The sequence below is a fragment of the Siniperca chuatsi genome, linkage group LG2 (genome assembly GCF_020085105.1).
Source record: "Siniperca chuatsi isolate FFG_IHB_CAS linkage group LG2, ASM2008510v1, whole genome shotgun sequence".
NCBI classification, from domain to species: Eukaryota; Metazoa; Chordata; class Actinopteri; order Centrarchiformes; family Sinipercidae; genus Siniperca; species Siniperca chuatsi.
Window position 1 is genome coordinate 16,972,205 of NC_058043.1, and position 20,557 is coordinate 16,992,761.

General features: G+C 39.6%; 3 protein-coding genes across 11 annotated transcripts in view; 1 reads left to right on the plus strand and 2 right to left on the minus strand.

Annotated features, from left to right (window-relative positions):
- Nucleotides 1–1,858, plus strand: part of erc2 (ELKS/RAB6-interacting/CAST family member 2) — a 36,693-nt gene extending 34,835 nt beyond the window's left edge. For all 9 annotated transcript variants that reach the window (XM_044173382.1, XM_044173387.1, XM_044173413.1 and 6 more), the window contains 3 exons: nucleotides 171–779; nucleotides 1,519–1,586; nucleotides 1,719–1,858. In XM_044173382.1, coding sequence (XP_044029317.1) covers nucleotides 171–779; nucleotides 1,519–1,545 — 636 coding nt within the window. In that variant the 3' untranslated portion in view covers nucleotides 1,546–1,586; nucleotides 1,719–1,858. The remainder of the gene's footprint in view (nucleotides 1–170; nucleotides 780–1,518; nucleotides 1,587–1,718) is intronic.
- Nucleotides 1,859–5,307: 3,449 nt separating this feature from the next.
- On the minus strand, nucleotides 5,308–9,935 carry LOC122865320 (protein disulfide isomerase Creld1). Its single transcript, XM_044173600.1, has 6 exons — nucleotides 9,798–9,935; nucleotides 8,684–8,864; nucleotides 8,492–8,575; nucleotides 7,711–7,806; nucleotides 7,438–7,578; nucleotides 5,308–7,348 (listed from the first exon to the last, which is right to left on the minus strand). Exons 2-6 carry the CDS (start codon nucleotides 8,862–8,864, stop codon nucleotides 7,128–7,130), a joined length of 723 nt encoding a protein of 240 aa, XP_044029535.1. The 5' UTR covers nucleotides 9,798–9,935; the 3' UTR covers nucleotides 5,308–7,127.
- il17rc (interleukin 17 receptor C) lies at nucleotides 9,555–20,437 on the minus strand. Its single transcript, XM_044173588.1, has 15 exons — nucleotides 18,603–20,437; nucleotides 17,964–18,314; nucleotides 17,353–17,590; nucleotides 16,361–16,464; nucleotides 16,120–16,234; nucleotides 15,969–16,010; nucleotides 15,755–15,873; nucleotides 13,860–13,916; nucleotides 13,704–13,764; nucleotides 13,377–13,594; nucleotides 12,912–12,965; nucleotides 12,765–12,816; nucleotides 12,545–12,640; nucleotides 12,114–12,152; nucleotides 9,555–12,022 (listed from the first exon to the last, which is right to left on the minus strand). The coding sequence occupies exons 2-15, from the start codon at nucleotides 18,069–18,071 to the stop codon at nucleotides 11,394–11,396; spliced, it is 1,932 nt and encodes a 643-aa protein (XP_044029523.1). The 5' UTR covers nucleotides 18,072–18,314; nucleotides 18,603–20,437; the 3' UTR covers nucleotides 9,555–11,393.
- Nucleotides 20,438–20,557: the final 120 nt, after the last annotated feature.

The following is a 20,557-nucleotide window of genomic DNA, read 5'->3' on the forward strand; positions in this document are numbered from 1 at the left end:
GGAAAAAAAGAACAATGTTCCTGTTTTTATGTCCACACATTATGTCCCACATATGCTGAAAATATGTGCTTTGTTCAGTCCTAAAGGCATTAGAAGCTCATTATGAAGGAATAATGTTCTTTTTAACAGCTGCAGATCATCATGCATTAACCAGTTTCCTCTTTCTACAGACACAAAGCAGAATGAAGCTGATAGCCGACAACTACGAAGATGAGCAATACCATCCACACGGTCCTCACCACCCCCAGCCTCAACCCCCGCACACTCAGCCTCAGCCCCAGCCCCAGCCCCAGTACCCCCACGCTCCCCACGCTCCCCATTCCCAGCAGACTCCATATCCACACGCTCTGCATCCGCAACACCCACAGCACCCACAGCACCCACAAGCCCCCCCACAACACCCACACCCACAGCAGCCACAACCCCAGTACCCTCACCCTCCTCACCAACAGCACCCCCAGCAGCACCCTCAGCACCCCCAACCACCTCCCCAGCACCCACGCCCCCCACAACCACAACACCCTCACCAACAGCATCCACAGCATCCTCCACAGCACCCACATGGACATCCCCCTCCACAGCACCCTCACCCTCAGCACCCACACGGCCCTCCCCAACAAGCACCCCACCCCCAACATCCACATCCCCAGCATCCTCAACACCCTCAGCACCCACAACACCCGCACCATGGCCAACATCCACGTCACCCGTCACCCCATCATCGTGGAGGACCGGCCCGAGTACCCCCACATGCTGGTCACCGCCCCGCCCAGGACCAGGTTAGATGTCTCCCATGTCATTCTTGTTATTTTATATTTATTTAGTTTTGTTCCCACCAGCAAGATTCCCCTATCATAAAAAGCTACATAGCTTTTAATGTACAGTCTGATTTTTTGTTCTTTTGGTCATACAGGTTTGGTCGTCTCAGACTTTATTGAGTGCCGAGGTGTATCAACATTTCTTTAAGCTCAAGTGACAAATCTCTCCATCTCTTGCTCAGAGTTGCAATTTCTGACTGATGCCAACTGGAAAACTCAAGTTACTGTGTGTTGCGTTACTATAACAAACGTCAACAGTGACCTGTCATGTCACCAATCTTTAGCTGCGACATAACTGCTTATTTAACAGAGTTCCTAGTATGGTGATTTAAATGTTTTTTGCTTATTTCTTCTGTTTTGATATGTTTCAAAACAAATTAATAGAAATGAACAAATTTTGTGGCACCATTGGCCCGTCCTTAAGGTACCCCAGGGTGCCGTGGCACACACTTAGGGAAAAAATTCTGTAGAAAACAAGACTCACTTTCTCATGTGATGATGCAAATCCTCACAATTCAAAGTATAGCCCTCTAAAATCTTTGTCAAAAGCAGTACTGTAATACTTAGCACATTCTCTCTTATTTTTCACACTGCCTGCTGTTCCATCAATGTCTTTTGATCAGCACTTACTCCAGTTTCTGTCTACTTTCTTCCCTTCATGCATATTGCTGCTGTTGGCCTGTAACACTGCCAACAACAGGATGACGACGAGGGCATTTGGGCATAATCCTTGCTGTGACAACCAAAGCTCTAATGTTGTTTTGAGGGGTGAGATATATTAAAGACTTTCCTACTTTATGATTCTTGATTTCCTCTCTGCCCTGTGGTGCTATATTTTGTAACAAAGGAAACAGCTGCATGACGTCTAGATATTTGTATTTCGTTATCTCTCACATTCAGATGATTCAGTCACTAGTGGAGGAGCACAGCCATTCCATGATGTTGAAACACTACCCGACCAAACATTTATTACCTCCACTCAATCAACAAACACTCAGCAATGGGACCTTTGTTTATTTTCTGGGGAGGGGGCACTCAGGTGCGCAGGTCATCTGGGGAGACTTACAGCTGAGCAGGTAATTTCACCCATTTTATATTAGGACACACATAATGTACATAAAATACTTAATAATTAATACTTAAAAATACATTTCCAAACTGCAACTTACACTATGTTCTTCTTCATTTTCTGCTCAAGGTGACCTGAGACCTCTTCTTTGTGTGAACAGGAGCAGATGTCATCTACTTCCTCCATACAGGATCACAGATACGGGACTGAATTGGAAGGCAAAAGACAGATGTTGTTGTTGATAGAGAGACAGATGTGCTCTTTGTCAGATTCCTGCTCGGACATGGCATGTGATAAACATGGCAGCCCTGCATCAGAGGTCTCACAGAGGTCACCTCACCTGTCTGTCACCTTCCGGACACTGCGGCCTCTTCAGGCCAACAACGCTCTCTTGATCCTCCCAGCAGAGATCTCATGACTGCCAGCCCAGTATTTGTTCTTCATCCTTCTTCCTTTGATTGATTCAAGATCATGGTGGTCTTGCTGTCTGTTTCACCTGCCTGACTGACTCCTCTGGCTCTGGTTGGCTCCCCCATCTGACTCTGTCATGGTTTCTTGATCCTCACTGCCCTGCTGACCCACCTGGTGACATCTGACCCCTCTACCTGGCTATCATGACCATCATTGTGCAGAGTCTCTTCTGTTGTTTTAGTCATCTGATCGTGTCGATGAGCTATTTTACCCTTTGTGGCACACAGTGACCTCTTTTTTTACCTTTATACATGCCCCTCCCTCCATCACTTCTAGAGAAGCTTATGTTTAGCATTTCTAAAAGTGATGTAGTGTCCCTTTACTTGCTTTTTCCACAAAACCCGAGTATAGCATGCTACCACACGTACCAGATATCAGTGATTTTAGGTTTTTTGTTGTCATCTCTTGTTTGCAACAGGAAGAGCTTAGAGTTGACTGATAATACACCTTTAGCCTTGCCTGCAGCATCGGGGGTTTTCTTGGCTGCATGAGCAGGGCCCTCCTGTTCTTGGGCGTGTTTTAGCCTTAAGGTTGTGGCTGCCATCGATGTTTCTCTTCATGTTACCTCATTTTAATCAGAAGTAGTCAAAAAATTAATCAATCTATGCAGGTGTCAACGTAGAGTGAATGCATTTTTATTTCCCCATCCTTACTCAAATTTATCACTCAAAGTGTAATTAACCATCCAATCAGAGTGGCCAAGAGAGTGGTCAGAAAATATTCATCAGTCAGATTATTTTGAGGTTCTGAGACTATGCACCTATGCACCTCCTCCGTGTTGCAGGAATTTTTACTAATGGTGCTTCTGCTGGTGCTCAAACTAAATGGTGTCAGAAGACCTAGTCAAGAGCATCTTTTGGTTCTTTTACAGTAGAGGGACTTGATCCCACAATGGGCTTCATAAAAAACTGTAAAAGACTGCTTTGTACATACGATTTGACCCTGGGGGCTTTGTGAGCAGCGACCATTTCAAGACCCACACAGAGGTGTTTTCCCTGTATGAATACTGATGTTCAATAGACATTTTCCCTGCAGGTCTATTTGTACCATTGACACCCCAGTCTCTGACCTACAGTATGCTCCTCCTCCCCTCTCTCTTGTAATTCTCCTCTTCCAGCAGTAGTCTGTGACCTCCCCAAACATAGTGACTTGTTTTCTCCTTCTCAACAAGGTGGCCTGTGCCTCGTAAAAACTGTACACATATATGATAGATATGCATATATTATACATATAGAGAGAAATCTATAAAGTGTGTCTATACATGGTCAGAAAATCGTTTTAAACTGACAAATATAATATATGTTTCTTCTTCATGGTTATTTTTCTAACTGGCTGGAGGTCGGAGAGATATCTTGAGTGTTGAGTGGTGTGATTTTCCTCTGATTTGTACATTGTGAGAAAACCCCTCAGCAGCAAGTAACATTCCCTGTCTGAAAACACTGGACAGCCTGAAAGAAAAAAAAGAGCTTTAGAGCAGTTTATGGGAAATAGAGAAATGTATCCAAAACTATCTAGAAGTCTAGAAAAGATGACATTATTACATTCCTTTCTTAATGTGAAAACATTCAGTTGAAGACCACTTGGCGTGTGGTGACAACTTTGAACAAAAAAAAAGACTTGTCTTGAATCTTGCAGCTCACTTAAGTAGCAATGAGATTATGTCTGCTGCACTCTGCAGACAGAAACGTGCACTTGTGAGTGAGGACTATCACGATTAACATCCAAGTGGAGGTTTGAGTGACTCTGTCGGGATGCATTTCTTTTGCGTGTTTGTCGTCGTTGTCGTCTTGTAAACAGAAGTGGTGACATACGTGACTGTGACAGCTGATTAAGTAGAAAAACCAACACACACTGTTACAGTATAGTGGATAATTGAATTAGACTGTTACTATCCCCACTTCCTCTCCCTCCCCTCATGGTGCCTGTGTGTCTCCCTTATATGGCCAAGCGTTGATAGTTGTATATAAATGTCTTTCCATCTTCCACAAACTGCAGTGATCCATGCATCATCTTTTACGTGTCCACTTCACACATGAACCTTTACAGCTCCTGTCATTGACCAAGAATCAACAGATTGTGTGAAACGTTGGTGTTTGTGTTTACAAATGTTACGAGAAAGGTCCTGATTTGGATTTTTTTTTAAAGGGAAGACAATGCAAACAGACAGAGGAGCAAAAATCCTCTCACTTCACCATCAGGGGGGCAGAATACGAATCCTCCATTTTCAGGTCCTTATCTACTGAATACTTGAAGTAGGGGGTTCTCCTACCATGAAATACCATATATAATTTACATGGTAGAAAACATGAAACATTTCAATTGTGCCCATGCATGCTGATTTTTACATAATGTGCCAACTGAAAGTGATGATGTAAGGATAATCTCCTGTTCTCTATGCAGAGCGATTTCTCAACTGTTGTGTCAAAAAGGCTTAGGAGAAACAGAGGCTTAAAGACTGGGGCTGGTTTCCTGGGCTTAGACTAAAGACTAATCCTGGTTGTGAATGACTGACATCGCACTCAGTGTGAGGTGGATTCAAGAAGTCAAGTCTGCATCTGTGCCTAGAAGCAGCCGTGTAGAAAGACTTGAGCTGGAAGGCCTGTAGATTCACCAGTAATTTTCAAAGGCCTTCAAGAAAAAGCATGAAAAGCCTAACATACATTTTCACTTTATTGTTGTATACAAGTTATTTTTCTTTTATTGTATGTTGCTGAAAACCTTGGATTAAACGAATCACTGTGACCAATGCCAGAAACATTTTTGTTTGACAGAACAAATATAGTTTACTTTTTTATTATTCATTTTTTTATTTAAGTTAGCTTTATTTTTTCTATTGTTTCAGCTTATTGAATATGCCAGTTTGAGACTGTACTATTTGTATAAGTAAATGTTTTGAGCTGTACAGTAAAAACCTAGGAACAAGTTAAATGTGAGTGTCCAGCATGCTGAATGATTACTTGTGTGAACGTGAGCTAATCTCCCATGAAGCATCATTCCTCACTCATTAATTGCATCTGCATTGTGATGGTGTGATGTTGTGTTTGAGAGTGATGTGTGTCTCACTTACTGTGTCCCATTAGTAGACAGCCTGTGCAGTTTTGTGAGAGTGCAGCATGTTTTTGGGGTTGCTTGTGTAAATGTATTCAGAAAAGAGAGACGTGTGTGTGTGTGTGTGTGTGTGTGTGTGTGCGTGCACACGTGTGTGCATAGCTGCTTTTATGGATATGGGTGTGTTTGTGTCTGTGTGTGTTATGAATGCATAAGAGAAAAATCTATTAAAAAAATCTTTATCAGAGGAGGTCCCTAGAGAAAAAAAAAAGTGAGACTGAGTCAGTTTTGAATGAAGCATGGATACTCTGTAATGTTTTTTGTTTTTTAAACCTAGGAGGCTGTCCTCAGTGCCCCAATTTGCTATTGTATGTGCTGTACCAGAATATTACTATTGAGTGTTGGCCAGCTTGTTTATATCCATCAAATAAAGGTGACTTTCTTTCTGTCTCTGTTTGTAATTTTCTACTCAAAATCAGTTAAATGTTAATAGGTAATTCCAGTATTTTCTAGTACTCATACAGTCATGGTATACAATTTAAATGCATGGTATCATACTGCTGTAAAGTGCAAACAAGCACGGTGGCAGTTAAAATTTGTCATTTATTTCATATTGGTTTCAATTTCATATTCATATAATTTCTCACAATAATCCTCCTTTACTTGGTATTGCAAAAAACAAAACCTTTGGTACTATGTGGTTAGAATAGCAATAATGTATTGGTAACTTATTCTAATAACTGTTTCTACCTCCATCACTCAAGGGCCACTTTGTGTGATTCTTTCATATATTTGTCTTCTCTACTTTGGTAAAGGCTTTGAAATAATCCTCAAAAGTCCTGGATTTAAACATTCAGTAATGCTATATTATTCAACAGATGTCATTAATAAATGTATCATTAACAACAGCAGTGCCCTGATGATAAAAGAGAAATCCTGGGTATGTATGTTAACATAGGACATATTTATTTCAGTTGAGTTTGCTCAGCTGTTACGGCAACAAAGCAAACTCCATTCACTGATGAACCCGATGAAATACAGTTGAAAAGCTCCAGACAAAGCTGCTAAGTGGACCTTAAATGAAGATTTTTCAAACTACTATTTACCGCATCAAGAATAAACTTCCACACGCAACATTCACTATAGGCGTTTGCCCTGCTCTGTGATATTACAGTGTGTTGTATAAAAACTGTGTAGTGAAAGAATCGTGATCAATCCTAGTCAGTCAAAATAAAAAAAACATTGTCCATTGTCAACCTAATTAAAACTAGCAGTACAGAAAGAAGCTGTAGGGACAGAGAAAACTGTCACTTATTTTGTCACTTCTTCTGGGTGTCTACAACTAAAACCTGAATTTCATTTACAAGGCTTCAAATATGAAAGAAGGGGGTTTACTCTCTGCACACTGACATATTTAGCACTAACTATTTTATGAAGTCTGTCCTAAAACATAATAAAACTTGGGAGTTTTACATTATTTCATTATTTTCATGGTTCAGTGGTCGTTAAAAGGCTGCCATGATAATTTATCTTACAGACATAGAAGTGTGACTTTAATAAACATCTTTCAGAGCATAAAGTGTTTTCATATCAATAACTTATACTGTCCATAATACAAGTGGATACACAAGATTCACCTGCTTTGTCTGAACAGCAACTGTTTAAGGCCTTGCCAAGGAGTGGCACATTCATTTGTGCATCCTTTATATAAGTTTTGAGCTTTAACGTCCCTTTAGGAAGCTGTCTAACAAACGGTCTCCCCTGTCAGAAAGCCAGTACCCTGCCATGGCTGCCACCGCTCCCATGAATACAGATGTGTAGACCAAATCTCCTTTTGCAGCCATTGTGGCCAGAGCACAAAGCACCACCCCAAACAACATCTGCTGCAGCACCTCCACCTCGTCATCCTGAATATCCTCAAAAAGACCTTTCTCCTGAACACCTGCACAGGGAGACGAACATGTGAGAGGTTGCAGTGAGGTCACGTGATTGTGGGTGCAAACATCCTTCTGTGTGTGTGATGAGACTCACTAGGCTGCTGCTTCTTCACACAAACACTATCCTTGCGTATGAATCCTTCAGCGCAGTCACAGCGGAAAGAGCCTTCCGTGTTGGCACAAATCTCATCCAGACCATGACAGGCAAGTACCCTGTCACTACATTCATCTACATCTGAGCAAGAGAAAGAGAGGCACATGATATCATCTCATCAGAGACCTGTAGATTACTGCTGTTCCTCAGAAGCACATAATGAATGCATGCTAATGAAACAATATTAAAAAATATTCTCTTTTACACAATTACCCAAACATTTGGACCCTGTCAGTGTGTACCCAGAGGCACATTTCCTGCAGCGTGCTGGTCCGCTGCCCATACAGCCCACACAGGCCGGGTCACAGTCTGAGGAAAGAATGACCATTTAATTTATTCATTTACAGACGTTCTCATTTGCCGTATATGAGTGAAAAATGCCACAAAACACAATCATATTAGATCAGAGAGGGAGTAATATTTAATATTTGTTCACCTACTGTTACAAGAGTTTATACAGTGATGCTTCAGCTGTATACAATACAGTGATACAATATAGTACATATGGATGATTAATATCTGCACTGGTGTAGTTTTATGAAGAAACTTAGCCTAGGAAACTTAGCCTTAGCCTAAGAAACTAGGTAGCTAGCGCACACACACACATCCTGCACCAATCCCTGTACTATATATACATGGACACACCCATCTCATTTTTATATATATATTAGAAAAACTGGAAATGTGGTGAGGAAAATGGGAAATGTTGTGTGGGGAAAACAGTGCATTGATAAATGATTAAATGTGGGTCAAGATCAAGATATAGGAAAACTAAAAACTAAAATGAAAAAATGAAAAAATAAAATGAACTAGTGAAAGATAGAGTTTTCATTTATTTTATCAACTGGTTGGTGGTAAAGGAAAATAAGTATTTTTCACTATTTTCTGACACTTTTTAGGTTTATTTAGTTATTCATTTCAGTTTTGTTTAATTTCTACTTCTATAGATGTAGCCTACATATTGTGTCTTTTACACCAAGTCTAAACCACTGACCTCTGCACTCAAAGGAACCCTCTTTATTGAAGCAGTAGCTGTTTGTAGGACAGATACCCAGCTCGGTGCCACACTCATCTATGTCTAAAACAGATCAAAACATATATACATTTAGCCATTAGTCTGCTTGTCTTAAGCCATACATGTATAGGATGATTTTCAGACTCATACACAAAGTTCTGTATACAGTACCTACACAGGAGTTATTATGGAGTGTCCATCCTGCTCTGCATTCCTCACACTGGTCCTTTTCTGGGCCTGAACACTTACTGCAGGTATCTGGACAGCTGTGCACCTGAACAGTCAACAGACAACACAGCCAAGCAGCCTGCAGCAGGTACTTGTGAGGCATCCTCACTTCCATCTGTCCCATCTGGTCAGGAAGATAAAGTTGTTTATCTCATCCAAAATATCACATCCAGGTTTGTTAAATGATGCTTGCAAGTTGGGATCATAAGAACAAGGAACAGATTGCTGGCAAAATAAAGCATATGAGGGACAAAAAAAGCTTCACCTTTGGGACAAAAGTATAGTTAATAAGTAGTTTATATCCCATCATCCCTTAAAATCATGTATGAATAAACAGTCAATGATTATTTTGGCAATCAAGATTCAAAGAAGAGTTTAGGAGGGATCTGATTGTTTGTGACATTAGTGGTAGAAAGTGACTACACATTTTCTCGAATACTGTACTTAAGTAGGCTACCATTTTCAGGTACTTTACTTTAGTATTTTCATTTTGTGCTTATACTTCTGCTTCAGTGCATGTAAGAGGCAAATATTGCACTTTTTACTCCACTACGTTTAACTGACAGCCATAGTTACTTTTCCAGATTAAATTTTTACATACAAATATAGTGTTTCATTAGAAACGGTTTGATAAATTGAAACTGTTGACACTTTATCCAACTGAGGAAGGAGATGGAGATATTTAAGTTGCTGAATATTTGCCAGTTTCTGCCAGGCTGTTGTTTCACAGAACCTTCATTAATGACAAACCAATGTCATTATTGTTATTACAAATATAAAATACCTGTTAATTAAGAATAGGCATATTACGGTATTCTTTTGCTAAAACTTTGTAGCTCATTATGTTGCTACAACATTTATTGATGTTTCATATATCTTAACTGTACATTCTGTCTCTTTCAAAAAAACATGAGGCCATCATTAAAAATAATTTCATATAATTTCATGTCACGTTCTGACAAATCAACTCACGGTAAAACTGACACTGGAACAGTCAACGCACCAAGCATTTAAGTGGACCTCAAAACAAAATGTAGACATTAGGGTTTTTCTTTACCTCCTCTACAGTTTGTGCGTCGACTGGGTCTGAACCGTGTCGTCTTTGGTAAAGTTTTTAGATGCAGTGAATAATGCCGAACAGCGCTTGACACATTTCCAGATCTCCTTTGTGTTTGATTACATAAAATAAACCAAACATTCCGAGCGAGCGGAGCATGCATCAGTCGAACAGCACCGCCCCTCCGGAATGTACTGAAATTCTTAACAAACACTTCTCTCTGTGTCCTTCAACTGACACCAGTTTACACCAATTAGATCCACCGCCCTTCACTGAGAGCTGGCCAATCACAATCCGAGATCCGCCATGCACAAAAATAAGCACATGTATTTATAGAGTAAGTATTTAAGTGTTGACAGACTCACAGTACATGGATATAATTAGTCTGTAGGTAGGTTTAACCTGTATTTAACCAGGTAAAAACCAGTTGAGATAGAATCTCTTTTTCAGTGGTGACCTGGCCAAGAAGACAGCAAAGTCAGAGTGCACGCCAATAACATACATACAATAAAATACAAAATACATTACAAGTGGTACAGATTAAGAGGTAATATCCACGCATGGACAGCATTGGTTAAATGAACACAAAAAGTGCATTCATATATATCAGTGCTGCATCCTACACATAGCACGTGAGTCCTGTAGCCTGAATTTGAAATATATCTCAAAGCAGTGGATCAAGTAAGTCCAAAGTAGTGGGACAAGCAAATCTGTAAATGGTATCACCGTAGTGTAGCTGAGACAGGAATAGACCTATAACCAGCCGTTTACGTGAGGATGGAGAGAATGGTTACTTTAACCTATATAAGAAACTTAGCGTGAACTTGAGTTTCTTAGTGTTTCAATGTGATACTTAAAATTAAGATTTTTGTCCAACCAAGTGCCCAGATATTTATAGTGACAAACTCAATACCAACACCATCAAGGGTGTTAATAGAGAGGGAAGGAACCTTGGTATTACTGGGGACAAATAGCGTAGCCTTAGTTTTGTTTGCATTTAAAAGCAATTTCAAATCATTGAGTCAGACTGCAAATCGGTAACTGCAATCTCAAAAGAAGGAGCAGAGGAATACAGGACTGTATCATCAGCATACATATGGTACACACAGTGTTTGATCTGGACACAAATGTTGATATATAATAGAAAAAGAAGAGGCCCCAAAATAGATCCTTGGGGAACTCCCCTTTTCAGGACAACAGGATCATAAACAACATTACCAGACTTGACAAATTTCATGTGGTCAGTTAAATAACTCTGAAACCAGCTAGCCACTTCACAATCAATGCCAGGCATTAACAACTGCGGCTGAAACTAGTCCCAAACAAATAGTAATGTTTGCTAAAAAGTACAGTGCCCAGCAGTTTTAGGAAATTATTCACTAAAAATGAACGGGTTTGGGGCTGAAAACTCCAGACAGGAAAGTGAAGTCGGAAAGTATTGTAAGACCAACTAACATATTGTTGACATTAAGAACAATATAGATTATTGTATTTATCTCCACAATTTGGATGAACATGTCCTTCATATGCACAGAGCAACAATAATGTTCAGCATGACATTTATGGGTGCGTCAAAAACTTTGTCTCCAAGTTTTTCTAAACTCCAACATATTTACAGTCTGGCCCTTCTTTAGTCTTTGATCCCCATCCATCTGAGGCACTCCATTTCCACCCTGTCCATGTCCTTCTACCTAATCCCCTCCCTGTCCCTCCCACAGTGAGCTCAGTCAAGAGAGCCTGGGTCTGAGAGGGAAGCTGGAGCAGGGGCAGCCCCTGAAGAAGCTCTGGTAGACTCCTGTCACTGCGTGGATGTGAGTCAAATTTCACCAGAAGGAAACGTTCCCCAGCTCTGCCCAGCTGCTTGTCCGCTTGGATGAGGCACAGGGAGGCCGTGAACACATCAGAGTAAGGGGACCACATCTGAGGGAGACCTTTGTCTTCCCCCTTCATCTTGATAACCCCTTTGTGAGTCCACTCCTCTGCTCTCTCCAAGGCTTTGCGAGTCAAGACGAGCACAACTCGGCCGCCATGGCTTTTCAGCTGCAGCAGCTGGGAGTGCAGCCATGGCAGAGGCCCCAGAGTGCACTGCTCCTTCCTGCTCCACTGGTCCACAGACACACTGAAGCCCTGGTTGCAGAGCAGGGACCCAAGCCGACATACTGACTCTGAAACACCATCATCCACATCTGGGGGGCTCAGCAACACCACGTGACGATTTCTGCCAACTTTAGAGAGGAAAAACAAGGGGACGGATGTCAGAGATTTGACATGTTCCATCACGACTTTATGAATTTTATATATATATAAAACACTCACTCGCTACAAATCTACCATGATGCCAGCTCCACGCCCATTCTATAAAAGTCAGAGAAATAAGAGTTAATATACCAGGGGGCTTACTGTAGCAGAAATGCACTACAAGGATATTTATCATTTCAGTGCCACAAATAATTGATTCCTTAAACTGTGTGTGGGTAAAATATATGCATGAGCAGTGCAGACTTTATGAATAATTCCCAGATCTAGTAAAAAAGATTTGGTCTTTCAGGCAAATAAAAGGAGCCTTTGTTGGAAGTGCCGGAGGAAATTCACCAGACAGTCAAATTGGACAATGCATATTTTATCATGGGTTGATTACAAATTCCAGAGCAGAGAAATTAGACACCGCTCTGTCTTCTTCATGTACTATGTTTCTCCTGGTATTCTTAGATATTTAACACACACAAGAAAAAACAAATAAAACTTACTCTTGACAAAGTCATGACGGAGATATAATATTAGCACAGTCAAGCAAACCAACAGCATAACACCAACAACCAGGAGACTCCAGCGCCACCTGTCAGCTGCAAGTAGTACAAAACAAATCCCCATTTATAAAAAGCTCAAGGAAAAAGTGTGTATTTTAGCAAAATATGTCATGCCCCAACCAGCATCAGTTTCTGTAATTATGAACTGTGTCAGACTCACTGTTATTAAAACAGAATGGACCCATCAGCTCTTCCATTCCCTTTACTTTCACCTGCACAAATGGATAAACATAAATTAATTATTCAACTTCAGTAACTAAGTATATACAGTATATGATTCACAGGTGGACGGTTGAAAATACTATACCATCACACATGGTGAGCGCTGAAGGTTGATGTCTTCAAACACCCCTACTTTCTCCTGAAGAGGACACAATTACAAACTCACAAACAGTCATTACTCATTACTCATGCTGTGAAGCCAGGCATCATTCAGACCCACAGAACTTAATTTTAAATTCTTGCGGAGATCCAAGATTTCCAATGATACCAAATATGTCAGTTTGAAATTTGGGAAAATGTGTATGAAATTTTACACAAAACATCAGAATATTTCCATTTGATATAATGGTGCAGCCATAATTTCACTCAGTGTAAACATTATATCGCTTCAATTAAGGGTTGAAACAAGGTGATAGAGAATATATATGTGATAGTGTCAGACAGTGTGGAATAAAATGGTTTTTCAAAATTTAAAGGACTGAAGTGGAAATAAAGGGGGTCATTTGATGTTAAGGTGGTTTTAAAACACCAGTATTAAAGTTTTTCTTACCCACTGTCCCTTGCTGTTTTGTTTCCATGTGCCATTTGCCAGCTGTTGTCTGAAGCCCTTAATCTCCCTGCAGCTGTTCTCTTTGTGACAGGGCCACACTTCACCTTTCAGCCTGCAGGGGGCAGACAGGTTCCACAACAGCATTGTGCGGTAGTTGTTCATTTCACCCTGGCCTACAGACACTGACACATTCTGCCATACGTTCCTTTTGAAGATATCTGGAATGGACACACATTGAGGAAACATCAGCATCAGGAAACAACCAGCATAAACTGTAAACTGAGACCAGAAAGAAACTCATGACAACTAAAAAAGAGACCTTCTCACCTATGTTAATGAAGGGGCAGCTTAGAGAGCGCCTAGACCTCTGATCATTCTCTTCCCATACCTAAAAACACACACGTCAGTCATATAGGTCTGTACAGACACAGCACTACTGATTTGTTAGCTATTAGTAATCATGATGGTGGAAAGTGATGGTACCTGGAAACACATGCAGGGGGTCACAGAATACAGAGGAATGATCGTCCTGTTCCATTTCTATAAATAACATTTAACACATCATGGCTTTAATGAGAGTGAGAAAACAGTGCAGAGTAACATTTACAAGTACTGTAGGTACTTGTACTTTACTTGAATGCTTCCATTTTAAGCCACTTTATACTACTACTGGCTGCCCGAATAAGTCCCTTAAGTCCAGTTGATCCAGAATGCTGCGGCATGTGTACTGACAAGAACTAGGAAAAGAGATCATATTTCTCCAATATTAGCTTCTCTGCACTGGCTCCCTGTAAAATCCAGAATAGAATTTAAAATCCTTCTCCTCACCTACAAAACTCTTAATGGTCTGGTACCATCGTATTTTAAAGAGCTCATAATACCTTATTACCTGACTAGAACACTGTGCTCCCAGGATGCAGGGTTACTTGTGGTTCCTAGAATCTCCAAAAGTATAACGGGAGCCAGAGCCTTCAGTTATCAAGCTCCTCTCCTGTGGAATCAAATCCCAGTTTGGGTTCGGGAGGCAGACACCATCTCTCACTTTTAAGAGTAGGCTTAAGACTTTCCTCTTTGATAAAGCTTATAGTTAGGGCTGGCTTGGGTGAGTCCTGAACCATCCCTTAGTTATGCTGCTATAGGCCTAGACTGCCAGAAGACTTCCCATGATGCACCTCTTTCTTCTCTTCTTCTCTCGCTCTCCATCTGTGTGCATTTTTATCCCATTACTGCATGTTACTAACTCAACATCTTCTCTCTCCCGTAGTTTTGTGCTTTCTCGTTTCTTTCCTCACTCCTTCTGTCGCTTTCAGCAGGTATTTCTGCCTCCAGAGCTGCAGAGACTGGATCTGTGGTTGTGGGCCACCTGCTGCCCCCGTGTTCCTGCTCGACAACTGCTACTATAGTTGTTGTTATTGGCTCTGTTACTAATACTGACATTATTTTTCCTATAGCTGTCATTTCTATTATTATTATTGTTATTATTATTTATTTGTTAATATTACCACTACAATTACATTACTACTATTTTAAAAAATTCTAGGTGGTATTTGCATTGTGCCCCCCCCCACAAACCTCTCAGTCTCTCTCTTATAACCTCTCTCTCTCTCTAAACATGGCAGCAGTGGATGGCCGCCCACCATTGAGTCTGGTTCTGTCCAAGGTTTCTGCCTGTTAAAGGACGTTTTTTCTTGCCACTGTTGCCAAATGCTTGCTAATGGTGGGATTTGTTGGGTCTCTGTAAATAATATTATAAAGAGTACGGTCTAGACCTGCTCTATAGGAAAAGTGCAATGAGATAACTTCTGTTATGAATTGGCGCTATATAAATAAAATTGAATTGAATTGAATTGAATGCTGAATTTCAGATGGAAATATGTCTAACAGCTGCAGTTACAAGAGCTGGAAAATTTTATAAATGAGTTGAGTGACAGAAAATTAAGCAGCAACTATTTGTTGTAAGTGATTAATCGTTTCAGTCAACTTTCAATGCAAAAAAAAAAATCACTGGTTCAATTTAATCCTTTTTTTGTGTCACATGACAGTAAACAATTAGACAATTAGAATATGTCAATTTAGGCTTACAGAAATTGTGCCGTACATTTTCTACAATTGTTTGACTTTTATCAATAAATATTAATGCATAATTAATAGTAATGCAATAAGTATAATGTAACATGTAAACATTCTGCATAGTGAGTAGTTTTGCTTTGTGATATTTTGAATGCAAGTTTTTTTTTACATTGCTGTATTGCTTCTTTTACAAAGGATCTGAATACTTTGTTTACTTCTGCAAAAACAAACAAAAAACAATAATGACAAAAGGAAAAAAACACAGCTGTGACTGGCACCCAAATTAGGCACTCATACACAACACTGACCTGACATCTCCCATTCTGCTCATACTGGACGCACACAGAGGGGAGGCTCTCATTGCTGCCAGCAAACTGCAGCTCCACCTGATTCATCTCTTGGTTAATTACACTGCTGAGTCTGGGCACTGAATGATCGGAAAGAAAGACGGGTATATTTCCCCATATGGATGCAAAACGGCACAAGGAAAACCAATACATGTGATATCTGGGGATTATTTACCATGACACTCTTCCACACGTTTCTGCACCCCCGGGGAGCACACTGAAGAAAAATAATACAGTATGTGTCAAGCACTGTTGCAATACTAAAAAAAGCACTTATGAGTTCAACAGCTGCTTTGCAGTTAAAACTTTGAAAGACCAAACTTTACCTTCATCTAGAGAAGGAGCAACAACTTCTTGAAGTAGATGTGATGGTTTAGAAGAATAAACAATCACTTGACTGCTGAAGGAAACCCCAACTGGCTTAGTAATCACAATGGAAAGCTATAGAAGTCACACACACACACACACACACACACGCACAGAGAGTTTATAAGACAAGGTGACTGGAAGAGAGCATACAGTATATCCCTACAGACTTCATATTCCACTACACAGAGCCTACAGTACCTTTGCCTGGTTTTGCTGACTAAGAGCTGGATGATTAACTGTAAACTCCACCTTCTTGCACGTAAGCGCGGTAGGTACTGCATAGTAACACACTGTCACAGATGCTGTTGCAACAGAGAAAGTACAATAAGGGTGAGGCTTAGAATTCATTGGAACAGTAATGGAAAATGTAATGTAAGAGCAGCACTTAAAACTCACTTCAAAAACCCACACTTAAAAGACCATACCAGTGTTTTTTCATGTTTTAACCAATTAACTGAGTATACTTAACATGTTGTACATATGTGCATGTATTGTATTGCCAATCCTTTTTTCAAAGCAAGCCATAGGTTTTTACTGCCACTGGTTTTCATTTACTCCAATAGATTCAAACAGTAAACATTTTAGCCAGGTTATCATTTGTCCAAGCTGATTGATCAACGATGACAGTAAAGCTAAATATCTTATCTCCACTGTGGTCTGTAAGTTACATTGTTGTATTGAGTTCAAGAAAACGTTGACATACGAGAAGTACAGCAACCATTTATACAAATACAACAAACTAGTGTCAATTTCATATTATCCTTTTCACAACTTCCATGTTTGCTCATTCATTCTTCCAGTAATAATTTTCCAACATCCCACAACACACTCCTCAGAAGCTGACTATCAAATATTGGATGTTTTTCAAAATAGTTTCCACTTGCAATTGCCATGTGACAATATGTAACTTTCACAGAAAATTTAAGAAAAGTAATTGTTTACTGTGATGGGTTGCCTATTACAAGCAAGTTGAAGTTGATTTTTATGCACTACTGAAATTAAATAAAACCAATGCCTGGATGGTAAGAAATTATTTAAAAACTTGTGGTATACTTTGTGAGACAGTCAGTAGCAACTAAAAGGCTAATTCATGGATTGGTTGATGGATTTAAACATACAAAACAAACGGTATGGTCCTTTAAAAACAAGTAATAATATGACAGTGGGCTGCATGAAGCCTTAGTTTATACCTTTTGGATTCCTCGTCTCCTGGCTGTAATCCTCCTCATCAAGCCCAGAGTGACCTTCATCCTCCATGTGTTTGTCCGGCTGGATATCGATGTCTGTGTCTATCACCAGACATAATGTACACGGTGTTCTGTCCTTGCAGCAGAGCTTGAAATATGGCGTCAGGTTTCGGACATCCACAGCATCATTCTCTGCTTCAGTATAAGGCGTCTGATCCTTTATGGTGCAATCAGAGAGACCCTAAAAGGAATTCAAATTTGAAATGGAAAACGAGAAATACATATTTTTATTGTGTCATCACATTTTTACTGAATGCATCTGGATGGTAAATATTTGCTGATCAGAGGCCTATATTTGTGATCAATGTACATATAGTACAACAGCCCTATATTGTGACAAGCTGGCAGATGGCTATAACCCTTTGTCTGCTTTTAATTAAATGTTTGAGAACAAAACACTTAATCAGTGAAAAGGGAAATTAAAATGTCAGAGCAGGCTACACCAGTACTAAAAGGAAATTAAAAATTTAATCTGTCAACAAAAAGTGAATATATTGTACTGCAGCACAGGAAATGTCTGCTTCAGCGTATCCAAGAAGTTTACCCTACAGTACCTGTGAGCAAATGACTTCATGGCTGTCATATCCAGAAATCTCCAAAACACAGGCTGACATGCGTAGAGTCAGTAAAATGCACCAAATGGACCATACAGGAGGAAACATTTTGCCTGAGGAAACTCAAGATTTGAGTCCTACAGCATTTTTCTCCAAATAGCTTTCTCCAGGAGTGACATGAAAACCTTGTCAAACAAGTCCAGTATCTTCCTACGCATCATGACTTTAGGTTGGAGATTAACTTGATGATATCCTGACTGAAACTGCACACTAGCATGGAAGGCAGTCAATCGAGACTAACTTTTAGAGCATAGCTGTGGTTGATACCTGGGTTTCACATTTGGTTATGGCCTGGGGAAGAAGAGACACAAATTAATGCTGGTACAGGTGTTTTCTTCATACATTTCCTTTGAATGAAACTGGCTCCAACAGTTTTCTGGTGTGAACTTGTCAGTTTCACAAATCCCTTAATAGACATAATAACTGGGAACTGGATAGTCCCTTCTTAAAACACCTTCAAGCATTAAACAAGCAAACAATGCTACGACATAAGAAGAAACAAGAGAATATTAATGTAACATTAGAAACTATATAAAATTACACTAGTAATCTTGTAGAAAGATGATCTAGGTTACTTACTGTGTTTAGTAATCCACTGTAAGTAATGTGCTTTCTCTCTACAGTTGTACGCCTTGTCAAAGTTGCCTGGAAGTGTTTGAGTCATGTGAAAATTGAACCATACAACGTCACTGTTCTGACTCAGGAGACGTCCCTCCCTTCCCCCGTCTCTCTCTCCCTCGTCTCTGTCTGTCCCCCTGTCTCTCTCTCCCGCTGTCTCTCTCTCTCTCCCTGTCTCTCTCTCTCCCCTTGTCTCTCTCTTTCTGTTTGTCTTGGATTTAGTGTGTAGCCCCTTACATGTCAACATGCAAATAATCCTGAAACCCCCTGCTCGGAATTTCTCATTACAGTGTAACCAGCACAACCTAGATGGGTCAAAGTCCACAACTATTTTTTAATCAAACTCCACCTTGAACACTAGAATGAAGTAGCTTTGTACACACTGCTGCATTTAAACACATAGCATACAATTTGTTACATGGTCTTTGACTTGTTATGTGGATTTGGCAAAGATCCCACATTTTATAGTTCTTAGTAATCTGTGTCTTGACAAACAAGTTTAGCACTCACTCTCATAACAATCCACATACCTTTGACCTGCACTAATGATCCAATTCATTGAGAGAAGACAATCCCATGTAACACAATGACACACAACACACACAGCAGCTCGACTGGTTTGACCACATAAAGTTGAACTAAATACAAACCCTTGTCTGCCTATCATTAACAGAAATGTGTTCAAACCAGAGTAAAAATACAACAACAACCACCTATTGTGTTCTTTGTAAATCAATGTGGGAGGGTCATTTTGTTATGGCAAAGATGAACAGTAATATTTACTTAAGCTCTGTGTATTTACTGCAAATGTGACTGTGAGGCACAAGGATTTATACATTAACTCTGCAATATTTCAGACTAAAATATTTAACTCCACAACATTTAACTGATTGCTGTAGTTAGTAGTTTCCAGATTAAGATATGATCATAGCCTTTGTTTAATCCACCAGTAAACAAATAGTAAGTGAAGCAGAACTAGCACCACCTATTCGAACAAGCTCTGTGGCTCACTGTACATGCAATGCATCAACTTTACCACTAATATTTTTTAATTTTATTGAAGTAAAGTTCTGAATGCAGGACCTTTTATTTTTATTGTGGTATTGCCAGTAAAGGATTTGAATAGTCTACTTTTCCCAACACTGTGCAATATGATATGTGACATTATGCTTTTTCCCTGTATCTCAATTAAAGTTGCTTGTATTGACTATATCTTTGTTAAAAAACGTTTTAACTTTCATACAAAGCCTGTCACACAACAAATTTTAATAAATAATTTGAAGACCGGCTGTCACTTCTGTACAAATATTATGTTACGTAAACAGCAGACTAACATTCCACTGCCTTCATTTGCATTTGTTTTCATCGTGGATAAAAAGATGTTTGCAGGGTTGCAGGTTTATTTTGATGCATTCTTTACCTATAAAGTATTAAGATGCTTAGCAGAAGTGGAGGCTATGTCAACAAGAGACTGTAGGACTTTGAGTATAAACTGTGGCACTAAACTTTAGGGTCAGCGCTACTGCTAACCAGGCTCTTTCAAAGCCTGTAGCAATGATGATGTGGTGTTTGACCATAAGTCACTGTTCCATATAATGGTTGATTAGCAAGCATTATACAGTATACCTCTCTTTAAGTAGATAAATTACAGATGTTGGAATCAAATATAATTATAATTATTATTTAATTAGATGATTTTAATTTTATATGAATAATATAGAGTAACTATTATTAACAACTGTGTGGATTCAGGTCATTTTGGAAGGTAAGTTGATGTCATGCAGGGCTGTTGTAATGCTACAAATGCCACTTTAAATTCTTGATTTACTATTTTCTCTAAGTTTTTTAGAATTAAATTCTTAAGATTGAAGAATTATTCCAAACAAACCATCTGACAAATCCTTTAGGTGAATATT

Coding starts and splice junctions, on each gene's coding strand:
- LOC122865320 (XM_044173600.1), bottom strand. CDS start 8,864: ATGGGACAGATGGAAGTGAGGATGCCTCACAAGTACCTGCTGCAGGCT. Junction 7,807..8,491: donor GGGTTCCTTTGAGTGCAGAG/GTCAGTGGTTTA, acceptor TTCTTTCCTCAG/ACTGTGACCCGGCCTGTGTG. Junction 7,349..7,437: donor TGTGAAGAAGCAGCAGCCTA/GTGAGTCTCATC, acceptor CTCCCTGTGCAG/GTGTTCAGGAGAAAGGTCTT.
- il17rc (XM_044173588.1), bottom strand. CDS start 18,071: ATGTTTCCTCCTGTATGGTCCATTTGGTGCATTTTACTGACTCTACGC. Junction 16,465..17,352: donor GGAGACGAGGAATCCAAAAG/GTATAAACTAAG, acceptor CTGTTGCAACAG/CATCTGTGACAGTGTGTTAC. Junction 12,153..12,544: donor CCGTCATGACTTTGTCAAGA/GTAAGTTTTATT, acceptor TGACTTTTATAG/AATGGGCGTGGAGCTGGCAT.